Source organism: Natator depressus, chromosome 13, assembly GCF_965152275.1.
Source record: "Natator depressus isolate rNatDep1 chromosome 13, rNatDep2.hap1, whole genome shotgun sequence".
NCBI classification, from domain to species: domain Eukaryota; kingdom Metazoa; phylum Chordata; order Testudines; family Cheloniidae; genus Natator; species Natator depressus.
The window spans coordinates 4,911,884-4,923,586 of NC_134246.1; the positions used below are offsets into that span (position 1 = coordinate 4,911,884).

Consider the following 11,703-nt stretch of genomic DNA (forward strand, 5'->3'; position numbering starts at 1 on the left):
GACAATGGTATCTTTTCCACACCAGGTTAGAGTCCGTGCGATTAGAATACAGAGCTGGACTAAAGAACATTGCTAATACGCTGATGGCCAAGGCATTGCAGGAATGTCCCAACTCGGGTAAGGAGGAGCTGATTTTTCTGAAATGCAGTTATTTTTGCTTGGTGGATAAGAGGGTTCCTCATCTCTCTAAGATGTTTCTACTAGCCATGTCGTCTTATGTACCGGTCAGATTATGATATGCTGTAGGAGGTGGTAATTTCCTTCTTCAGAAGAAGTGTTGCAGATCTGTTAGAGGTCTTGACTCTTGCCTGAAGAAAAGGGCATGGATTGTTCACAGGTGGTTCAGTTTTTCTGCAGTGTTGCTTGGATTGTGATATCAGGCCTGTGTCCAGTTTATGGTTCTTGGTTTCCTGAGAGAGTATCTTGGACATGGGTAACTTTGTTTTCCTCTGAGAACTAAACTGATGGCTCCTGTTTAAAAGAGGTGATGAGTTCTGGGATTGAATGAAAGCACGCTGGGTTAACAGAGATCATTTGTGCAGTAGAACTGTTCAGCAGGGTATGATTTAGTGGAAAAATTATGAGATTTCTTTGCATCTTCCATTACGAGATGTGCACTCATAAGAATTCCTTATATCGTAGCTTGTCGGCACCTTCACAACACTTCCATGGGATAGATAAATACTATCCCCATTTTATAGATGGGGAAAACTAATTGTGTGCACTTGCTAAGGATAACACAGCAGATCGATGTTGGAGCCAGGACTAGAATGCAAGTGTTCTGACTCCCATCCTCCCACTAGGTCAAGAGTTTCTGAACATTTTTGTAGCATGAACCACATAGAAGTATTTCGTCCTGAACCTCCTTCCCTGCCATTCATGATTGCTGAGTTCTCTTCCTAGTCACAATTGTATAACAGCCCTGTAGCAACTACATAGGTAAATAATCTTGAGAAAGAAAAGCTTTTTATTTTAAGGATATTTTTTTTCCCCCTGTTGTGGAATACCACAATAGTCATAAAACACATGGTCAGGTCATGGACTTTTCTACACTGGTACAAATATACCCTGCAAGTAAAGGGAAGCCCTGAAAGAGACAAAGGGAAAATTCTTGCTCTAAACGATCAGTGAAATCAGGAGGGAGGGAGGGAGAGAGAGAGAGAACGTGTACGTGTACGTGTACACACACCCCCCATGGTTAAGGCTACGATTATGTCACAGCGGTCGTGGAAGACACAGAATCCATGACTTCCAGAGTCTCCGTGACATTGGGGGCCCTGCAGTTGACCAATCGCTGCAAGCAGCAGGGGACTGCCTCAGCAGCCGAGCGTCTGTGGATGGCGGTGGGTCCCCCCGCAGCTCCCAGCCACCACGGGGACCCCAAAGCTCCCTGGCCACTACTGCTGACGGCCCCCCCCCCCCAGCTCCCCAACTGCCACCGCTTGAACCCTCCCCCCAACCCCCAACAGCCCTGCAGCTCCCAGGCTGGGGGGCAGAGTGCTGGACCCTCCTCCCTCCCCATTTCGTCAGGGATGTTTTGAGTAAAAGTCAGGGACAGGTCAGTGCTTCCATGAATTTTTGTTTGTTGCCCGTGACCTGTCCCTGACTTTTACTAAAAATATCCGTGACAGAATCGTATCCTTACCTATGGTGCATACATGGCTACCACTTACAGGAAGCTACTGCTCTGAACCACCTGATGGAATCCTGACAGATGTAAGACTTCTAAAGATTTTCACAGATCGAGAGTGTTCCACAAGTGTGGCTGGCTGACATGTGAACCAGAAGATTTCATGCTCCTTTGAGCAGATTTCCTTTTCAGCTTTTGGCAATGAAAGAAAAATTCTCTGGGGATGTGTAACCTTAAACTTCTGTGGGCATTTAGAGCAGTTTTTCTGGGCCTCCTGTGACTGGCCTGTTTGGCAGAAGTGTACAGTAAGGATCATTGGGAGGACTTCAGCGTTCTTCATCAAACTCTTCCAACTACTTCCAGGTGGTATGTTTTATAGCTTCTTAATGTGTTTCCTCCTGAGGGTAATTACCTGTCATATTCGCTTTGAAGAGATAGATGTAGTGTGTCCCGTACAATTAAAATTACATACCCTCAACAATTTCACTCCTGCCTATTTGAGAGATTTGGTTACCTTTTTGGTCCGGGTTGTTCACTATGGGCTTGTCTCTGTAGTGCAGATGCAGAGCTCTCTAGGGCAGATGCAGTATAAGCTGGCAGAAGTTCTTCTTCTGCAGGCATAGCTGCTCCAGCTCATTCTTCTGTCAGCATCGTTGCATCTACACCAGGGTTTTGGTGGCATAACTGTGTTGGCTATGGGGTGTGATTTCCACCCTCCCCCGGACTCCTAGCCAACAACTCTGCTGGCAAAACTTTGTAGTGTAGACCAGGCTCAAGTTTAGCTACTGCCAATCTGCCAATAATGACCTTGTGTGGTCTATTATTTTCATACTAAGTGCCCCCTTCATAGCAGACTACTAGAAATGTATATATTTTCAAGGCATTTTAGCTTTGCTTCTAATAATTTGTTGGCAGTGTTGTTGGGAAATATACTGGGTGCATGAAGAGAGCTGTGGAAAGTTTCACCAGACCGTTTATCCCTTCATGCTAACCACTGGAAAGCTGATGAGTGTATCCCACCTTTTGGCACTCATGTATTAACTGAATTAGTATGTAGGCAAATGCGTGTGATTTGTCTGTACAATTAAAACATTTACCTGCACTTGTGGGATAACCGTGTTCAAACATTGCTTACAGATGCATTCATAAATGGCCGATGGCCACCGCATAACACCAGTCATGTGTGTTGCATGATGCAGGGTCTCCAGAAGAGGTTTGAGGATAGTTCTATATTGCACTGTTCCCATGGTGGTCTCAGCTGAAAGTCTTTGGGGCCGGCACATACCTAGTGTATGAAGTACCAAAAAAAATGGAAAGCTAAGAGTGTGTATTGTAGAAACTCTTCAAAGCTGGAGTCTCAGTACTCAGGTAATAGCAGCTGATACTGCAGAGCACAAAATAAAGAAACATTCAGTACAAAGTTAGTGAGTTTTGGTAATAGCTATTTGAGCATTAGGTTGGTTCATCACAGGATGACTATGAAGCACCAATATGATGCGGCTGTGAAAGAGGCTAATGCAATCCTAGGATGCATCCGGCAAGGTATTTCTAGGAGAGATGGGGAAGTGTTGTTACCATTATACAAGGCACTGGTGAGATCTCATCTGGAATACTGTGTGCAGTTCTGGTCTCCTGTCTTTAAGAAAGACAAATTCAAACTGGAACAGGTGCAGAGAAGGGCTACTAAAATGATCAGAGGAATGGATAACCTATCTTACAAGAGGAGACTTAAGGAGCTTGGCTTGTTTAGCCTAACAAAACGAAGTAGAGGGGGAGATATGATTGATCTCTATAAATACATCAGAGGGATAAACACCAGGAAAGGAGAGGAATTATTTAAGTTAAGGGACAACGTTGGCACTAGAACAAATGAATATAAACTGGCCATCAATAAGTTTAGGCTTGAAATTAGATGAAGGTTTCTAACCATCAGAAGAGTGAAGTTTTGGAATAGTCTTCCAAGGGGAGTAGTGGGGGTAAAAAAACTAACTTATTTTAAGACTGAGCTTGCTAAATTTATGGAGGGGATGGTGTGATTGCCTACAATGGCCTATGGCCCATCCCTGACTGCTATTAGCAAATATCTCCACTGGCCAGAGATGGGACACTAGAGGGGGAGGGCTCCGAGTTAAAAGAATTCTTTCCCAGGTGTCTGGCAGGTGGTTCTTGCCCACATGCTCAGTGTTTCATTGATTGCCATATGTGGGTTGGGAAATAATTTTTCCCCAGGTCAGATTAGCAGAGACCCTGAGGGAGTTTGCCTTCCTCTTCAGAGTGAGGCGCATGGGTCATTGGCTGTTTTGAACTAGAGTAAGTGGTGGATTCTCTGTATCTTGAAGTCTTTAAATCAAGATTTGAGGACTTCAGTAACTCAGCCAGAAGTTATGGGCCTACTACAGGAGTGGGTGGGTGAGGTTCTGTGGCCTGCCATATGCGGGAGGTCAGACTAGATCATCATGATGGTCCCTTCTGGCCTGAAAGTCTGAGACAGTAAAGACACTCCATTCTGGATTTAAGCATCTATCATACTCGTTATTCTTGGTAATGTGGCCTTTTAATCTCTGATTTAACAAAAATTGGAATCTTCCTATTTGGTTTTTAGGAATCCTGTGGTCAGAAGCAATTTTCCTTGAGGCAAGACCACAGCGAAAGACCAAAAGTGTGGATGCCCTGAAGAAGTGTGAGCACGACCCTCACGTCCTGTTGGCTGTAGCCAAGTGAGTAGCTATTCCTATTTTAATTAAGTAAAAATAGACATTTTGTCTCTGGACACAAGTTGAGGTCACATACACAACAAAAACACTGCTGCAGATCGGTATCACGTGGTCTTGCTTCAATACAGTATTGATATGCCTCAAATCCAGGAGCAACTGATGCATCTGTATAGCTGCCTCTGAGCATCAGTGCAAATCAGCTTCTTTCGCTTGGTTGAACACAAGCTGTCTGCCTTTTCTCAGAGTACTAATGACAGCTAGGAAGTGTAGGAGTGCAGTGGGGAACACAGTGGATTCATGCTGAGATCTGTTCTAGTGTTAGGTTTATGTACACTGAAAACATCACTAGCAGGAGATACCTTGGTACATAACTTTGACAAAGACTTGAAGACAAGCTGTCATTGCTTTTACTTTTTAGGATATGTTGTTCATGCCCATGGAAGCATGGGCTGTTTGTGCTGGCACTGTGCCAGTTTAATGTGGACAGGTTATTTAAACTCCATCTCTTCCCCGCCTGCCCTCTTAGTCCCCAAATTCTGCCAGTGGCCCATAATCTTGACCTGCTGTATTCTGCTTTTCCAGCTCTGCTTCCGTCATCCCATGCTGTTTCATTTTGGGCATTTCCTGAGTATAAGCTGCCAATTGTACTGAATTTGTTTCTGTGAAGCAGGCAAATGTCCATTTAGGAATTGAAACAAGACTAAAATATCATTTTTCTCTTGTTGCCTAGACCAAATTTTGAGTTATCGAATGTTGAAGGGCTAGTACTTTAATCCACTGTGCTTCATGGCTTTTTTCCTGTTCTTTTATGTTAAGGGCCTCCATTCAAGTGCAGGGCTGATTTTAATGCAATTGTGATTGAAACCAGCTGTTTTTTCTTTTGTAAATACCAGAAGAGTTTAATAGAGGAAGTGTGTAAAACAGTGCCCAACTCTTTCACAACTTTTCTTGTAAGCCAAAGCAAATCATACAGGATTCACTCCAGTTACTGTGGCACTGGGGTCTGCCAGACAATGACAGCTGACTTGTTCAGATTTGTCGGCAAAGGAGAAGAATTTTAACTTTCGCTTTAGGGAAACTGGTTCCAGGCCCTTTCTGGTACAGCCTCAGACTATTTAGTAGCTAAACTAAACCCAGCACAACTTGCTTCCACCTCCCATAATGAGTCTTATGTATGTATCTCTGATACCTAGGGCTGTAACATGATTGTGAAGAGCTTTTGTTAAAAGTAAATAAGTTACTGCAAATTGTTACTTTGCAGGTGTTTTGTCTGTTTCCTATCAGTGTTCATGCTCTTTAAATCACAGTTTATCTAACACCGAACAATCAAGAGTATCATAAGGCTTAAAAATCAATCATGTTATCAAACCATAAAATTATACAACTTAGCAGCTTAGCCAATCACACAGTCTCCTATTCATAAAGACCTCGCTAGTTTTAATTGAACTCTATTTGATGTACAGAAACCAAACCCATAAAATATTGACACAGTTGAGTAGTTCTTGGGGGGAGAAGTTTTGAAATTCATGAGAAAATTTTAGAAATGGTGACAGGCAATGTGAGTGCAAAAGTTGGGTTTAAACATCTAAATCCCACTCCTACCCTTTTGCATTGAAATAGATTTTCAGTGTACATCTGTTTCAGTAGATTTTAGTATTTCACTATATACATGCACGGTACGATGGGTTCTGCTTCAGAGCTTGGCCTTCGTAAATCTGGACACACTTCTGTAGGTACAGGACTTAAATAAGCTCCAAATATCTAAAGATTGTACATAGCTTGTTAGATAGCTACAAGATCATCTCAAAACATTAAGAACGTGGGGGTGGGAGATAAGATTGCCTGCCTAATCCTGTCATTTTCTGACTTTGGTGCAGCATGATTGACTGACAATAAGCAAATGAGGGAGGAAGATTCTGTCTGGGTTTCAAGAAAGTAATATTCTTTCTTCAGAACATCTGACTCTCCCACCTGCTTCCTTTTTCGGTTGGGGGCTAATTTACCCTTAGACTCACCAATCAGCAAGGAAACAGTGGGTGTTCCATTTCACCTCTGTAGTCCCTCTTCCATCTTCCCAAGCAGAAGGATCTCTTTTGCATAGCTGCCCCCTTTGTTCTGGGAGAGCCAAGAGCTGAACTTTTTAAACCGTGTCAGATGACCAGTTGTCTCTGCAAGTAGAGAGTGACCTGCCAACTGCCCACTTCTGCTTTTCTCCCTTTCCTTCCCACAACAGGTTGTTCTGGAGCGAGCGTAAAATAACCAAGGCCCGAGAATGGTTCCATCGGACAGTGAAGATAGATTCAGACCTGGGGGATGCCTGGGCTTTCTTTTACAAATTCGAGCTCCAGCATGGCACTGAGGTAAGAGAGTGTGTCTCTCTCTCTAGATAGAAGCCGTGACCTCCTGGGGAGTGGTGTGGCGTGCCCATCCCATCTTCCGCTGGCTAACAGGACTGTTTTTGCAGCCCATCGTCACTACAGATTAATCAGCAACAGGAATTACTGCTCAGCCGTTAAGGGCACCCTGTTCCTAGCAGAGAGTGCGTTGCTCTGCATTACACTTGGCCTGAGGAGTGAGAGGCTGAGACTGCTTTTGCTAACTAGACAATTATGAGCAGTGTGACTTAAAACACGATGGTTTTTAAAACCAGCATTGTTAATAGATGGAATTACTTTTTAGATTTCACCTTCAGAAATTGCCAACTGACTGCCTTTACAAAAGAAAAATGTAAACCTACAAACGACTTAATCATTTTATGAATCCAGAACAGCTATCTCAAAGCTCTAAACAAAAAAGGTTATGTACCTTTACAGACAGCTTTATGTGGCTGGGAAACAATTGTGTGCAAGCCTAGTGTTTGATTATAGATCAGAGCAACTGTAAGTCTAGTGTACCCCATCTGTGTTCTCTGTGTGGTTCTGCAGGAAATGGTAATTGTCAAGCCAAATGCCATCTTGAATGCTCACTGCCATTGCACATCTACTCTTAAACTGAAGTGTGTAGTTTCTGCTTTTGAAGCAGAGGATGGGGGATTCTTCACGATCAGTTAGCAATGCCACAGCTCTTGTACGTTTAGGCCAAATATGCACTTCTCTCTACATGCGCGCTCTGGTGTTCCTTTACCAATTTCACTAGATATCACAGCATGGAAAAAGAATGTAGATTTTAAAAATTAGAAACTGCTACCCCAATAATAGCTGCAGTAAAATATGCATTGTTGAGCACTGACCCCACGCACACTAATTTTTCTGTGTGGTCCTCCAAAGATAGTATTTCCACTCAGTCCACCAGGAGTGAATATCACAAAAAACACCACCACAAAGAACGCGACACAGTTGGCAGCCTGTCTTGGCCATCCACAGTTACATTAGCAGATACAAAAATGTATGAGATCAACCTTCATTCTTCAAGGCGTAAGCCATCCGCTAGCTGCTTGGGGTTAGTAAGAAGCTTCCCTATAGGTGTTGCTGGATAATTGCCCCTTATGAGGGTTTTTATCCCATCCCCTGAAATATCTATATGGGTTGCGGTTGGAAGTAGCATATCAGATCTGATGGACCATTGTTCTAATCCAGTATGGCAGTTCCTATGTAATGGTCATGAGAAACGTGGTACTGAGCTGATGTGAGACTTCTCAGCTTCAGGGAGATGAGTCCCCCTCGATATGCGTGATGTGTCTAGGCAACACAAGGAAAGCGTCCACCACAATTGCTTTGATTCTGCCTGAACTGTGAATAGGGAAACGGTTTCATTGTCTGGCAGCCTAGAATGTACTAAGACTAGGCTATAGAGCACCGTATTAGATTCATAACTCTGCAAAATATCCGTTTTTGTGTGTTCTCTCACCACAAATCTTAGATTCTGTGAAGAGCAACTATGTAAAGAATGTGGGGAAAGGTAGACAGTGGAAAACCAAAAATAGTTTGGCAGCCATTGGGCCGCTTTGCAAAGCAGAACAGTTGCCATTGCTGCCAATCTTTAACCTTCAGTTATTCCTAACCCTGATTTCCACCGCTTTTTCTTTTTTTAATGGTTTGTATAGGCCCTTAACTTCCAGCACAATGTACCAGTGCGTTAGGAGGAATGGTAGGATCTGAAGACCTTCTTGCTCAGCTAGGGGAAAGAATTGGGGGATTAAGGTAGTCCCAGCCTGTTGTTTTCCTTCCTCCATAGGAGCAGCAGGAAGAGGTGAAAAAGCGCTGTGAGAATGCTGAGCCCCGCCATGGAGAGCTGTGGTGTGAAGTGTCCAAGGACATAGAGAACTGGCAGAAGAAAATTGGAGAGATCCTAGTCGTTGTGGCAGCCAAAATTAAAAATGCCTTCTAGAGTATGCTGTGTTCAGCTGCGTCAATCACCCCTGGAGGACACGGCCCCTTTGCTATACATGTTTCCAACCCTGCCAGCAACACAATTGCGTAGAGTAAACAAAGGAAGTTGGTGGAACAAAGGAGGACCCCTGGTTTTCCAAAAAAAATATTAAGATGAGGAGACAGTCCCTTCCACTTCTGCGGTAGCCCTTGAGACTGCACATTGACGTCGTTGGCGTGGCATAATCAGATGCATTTGTGTTATGGTGTCTTCTGTGAACATTTGCTGGCAGGTGGTGGTGCTGAGTAATTTTGCATAGGTTTGATGGGCATTCTCATTCGGATGTGTGAACCCATTCTGTAAATTCAAACCTTAATTATTACTTGATCACTTTCTGATGACTTGCAACTCCTCTGGTGTCTTCCCTGGCACGAGTTCTCTTCCTGTCAACCAGGCCTTCAGTTTCTTGGTGTTTGGCCCATTTAATGATGACTCATTGTCAACAAAGCTGTCTCCTTGATATTTAAACATACTGAGGCTTAAAGTAAATAGAGGAACCAAAGAACAATAATCGGTGGAAGACATGCCTGGAATTTTGGGGTGGAAAGAAGGGCATGGTGGCAGAAATGGAAGGAAAAAATGTGTGTTTGGTGTGACAAAGCTAGACTGGAACTGCCTCCTCAACTTTTGGGGTAGAATCCTGGTCAGATTTTTGTGGAAAACTATTCATAATTGAGCATTTTGTGAAATTCAGTAACCAGAACCTATTTTTAGTGATATTTTCTCTAATTTTTAAATGTATAATGTACGCATATTATTTTAATAGAATAATTTCACTGTAATACTACAGCAGTAGTGTTAAAACAACTTGAGGCTCTCTCAAGAAAAAATCCTTATTCTTAAAACCATTAAGAAGCCATGTGCTTTAGCAACTGAAGCTGACCTCCAGGATGGATGGATATGAAAAACTTCTCCAAACTCAAATGGAGAAACTAGCCTGTTGCTGGGATGATCTTGGAGCACATAGATTATCTCTGTGTCTGTAGCCCCTGTAAGTTGTCTTATGTTCATGAGTAAGGTTTTCTAAACCTATGAGCAGTGCCATTTTTTGACCCAAAGGGGTGACTTTCGTTCTCTTGATCCTCCTTTGAGTGAAAAGAAATGTCCTCCAGAGAGATTGTGTCTATTTTCTTCACCAACTGAAAGATACAAATGTCTCCAACTTCATTTAATAGCATTTGTATATTAGGATATAGTGATTTTTTTTTTAAGTATGTATCATCATAGAATGTTGCTTGAAGAAAACCACTTGCCTGGAAAACTGTACAGATGTAATGGGATGCTATAAAATACAACTGTCTTGTGTTTCGCTTTGAATTCTATTTGACCACCATTTCCTCCATTGCAGTGACTGTTGCGTGTCAAAGACTAAATGCAGGGTGGTTGGATCTGACTAGTGGGTGGGTATCCTATAAAAGGCCAGCTACTCCTTACAACGGTGCCCATGTGAGGAATGTATCTGTCTGCCAAGCTTTCTCATGTTCTTTTGCTTTAAGTGCCACATTGTTTAAGAAGTGGCCACTCTTGATGAAAGTTTTTCTTCCAGATTTATAAATGCGAAATGAAACCCATGTGTTCTCTCTCAGGTATCTGGTGAGAACATGTGCAATTGCACCTTCATTAAGAAAAGTATACCGCATTGGTGTGCTGTGGGCTTGTAAGCTTTCAAAGGCTCAGGCCTGCAGCTGTTAGGGCAAGCAGCATGGAGAGGGAAGACCTCCAGTATCCCAAGAGATTCTCCAACACCAACAGTGACTTTCCTTCCGTCGCTGGAGAATGGGGACTGATGCAGAGGGAGAGTGAAGGTTCTCTGCATGGGGGATGCAGGGGCTGAGTCTGGGTTAACCGTACTGAGAGAGGACAGGAGCGTTTGTTGGTTGGGATGGGGAGGGTATAGATAAGGGGATAGTTTAAGTAGGATTTCCCAGAGTTGGGTCAAACTAATGTTCTGCAGGGGGTCAGCTTGAAAATTTTTTTTAACAAATTAGACTAGGTGGGAGAGGTAATACTTTATTGGACCAACTTCTGTTGGTGAGAGAGACAAGCTTAAAGCAATAGAAGTTGGTCCAATAAAAGATACTACCTCGACCACCTTGTCTCTCTAATATCCTGGGACCAATATGGCTACTGCATATATTAACAAATGGCATTTACATATTGAGTACCTGTGGGGCCTATCCTGACCCCTCTGCTTATTGGTGGTATCCCTTCCCTGTCTTTTCATCTGTCCTTTGTCTCTTTAGGTGGTAAGATCTTAGGTGATAAGGGGAGGGGACTGTTCCTCTTGGTTGGAAAGTGCCATAGTACTGGAAATGTGCTAGACAATCTACATACAATAGTAATCAGGGCAGCAAGCTTGGGCTTCACGGTCACCCAGGTACCGAGGACCTGTGAAGCCCTATATGGCACTTAAGTCCTGCAGTGAGGCTGTGTTGGAGGGAACACAGTGAGGTTTTTACACTCTGCTTTGGAATGGGCTGGGGAAGGGCTGTTGGCTCCAATGTCTGGGAAACTCCCAAATACGGTTGTAGGGTTGGGACTCTGACCTCCACAGTGCATCCCTGCCCATTGGTTGAGGGCTGAATTCCATCCTCCCCTACCCTTGCTTTGTTCCCAACACAAAGTCCATTCGTTAAGGCTTTGTGTGAGATTGGAGTGAACTTTCCCTAATTTAAAGAGCATAAAATGTAGCAACATACTAATGCAAAAATTCACCGTTCAGGGTAAATGTACTCTCTCTCCCAGTGCTGAGGCACAGAATGGGGTATTGAAAGCATCACGATGTGAGGGCGATGTACCAGCACGTGGATTTGTTTCCTTGAGAGCATGAAATTCCTCTTGCCACCCAGTGTTTCTACCTTTCACCTTATCTTTCAAAAGGCCCTTAATTGTTGATGCTTATTTTTTTTAAAATGGACCCTTCCCTTTACCAGCTTAATGTTTTTAGATGTCTTAAAATTTTGAAAATGGATTTTTGAACCTGTAAATTTG

The 11,703-nt window shown here is 43.2% G+C and overlaps 1 protein-coding gene across 2 annotated transcripts in view; it reads left to right on the forward strand.

The window, feature by feature from the left end:
* Positions 1-11,445, forward strand: part of PRPF6 (pre-mRNA processing factor 6) — a 35,077-nt gene extending 23,632 nt beyond the window's left edge. Inside the window, exons 18-22 of one of the 2 annotated variants that reach the window (XR_012641686.1) lie at positions 26-117; positions 4,233-4,347; positions 6,578-6,704; positions 8,518-10,705; positions 10,774-11,445. Coding sequence is in view for 1 of the 2 variants with exons in the window: in XM_074969373.1 (XP_074825474.1) it covers positions 26-117; positions 4,233-4,347; positions 6,578-6,704; positions 8,518-8,670 (487 nt within the window). In the remaining variant the exon portion in view is untranslated. Of the gene's footprint in view, positions 1-25; positions 118-4,232; positions 4,348-6,577; positions 6,705-8,517 lie in introns of both variants that reach the window. The other variant, XM_074969373.1, reaches the window with a different exon arrangement.
* Positions 11,446-11,703: the final 258 nt, after the last annotated feature.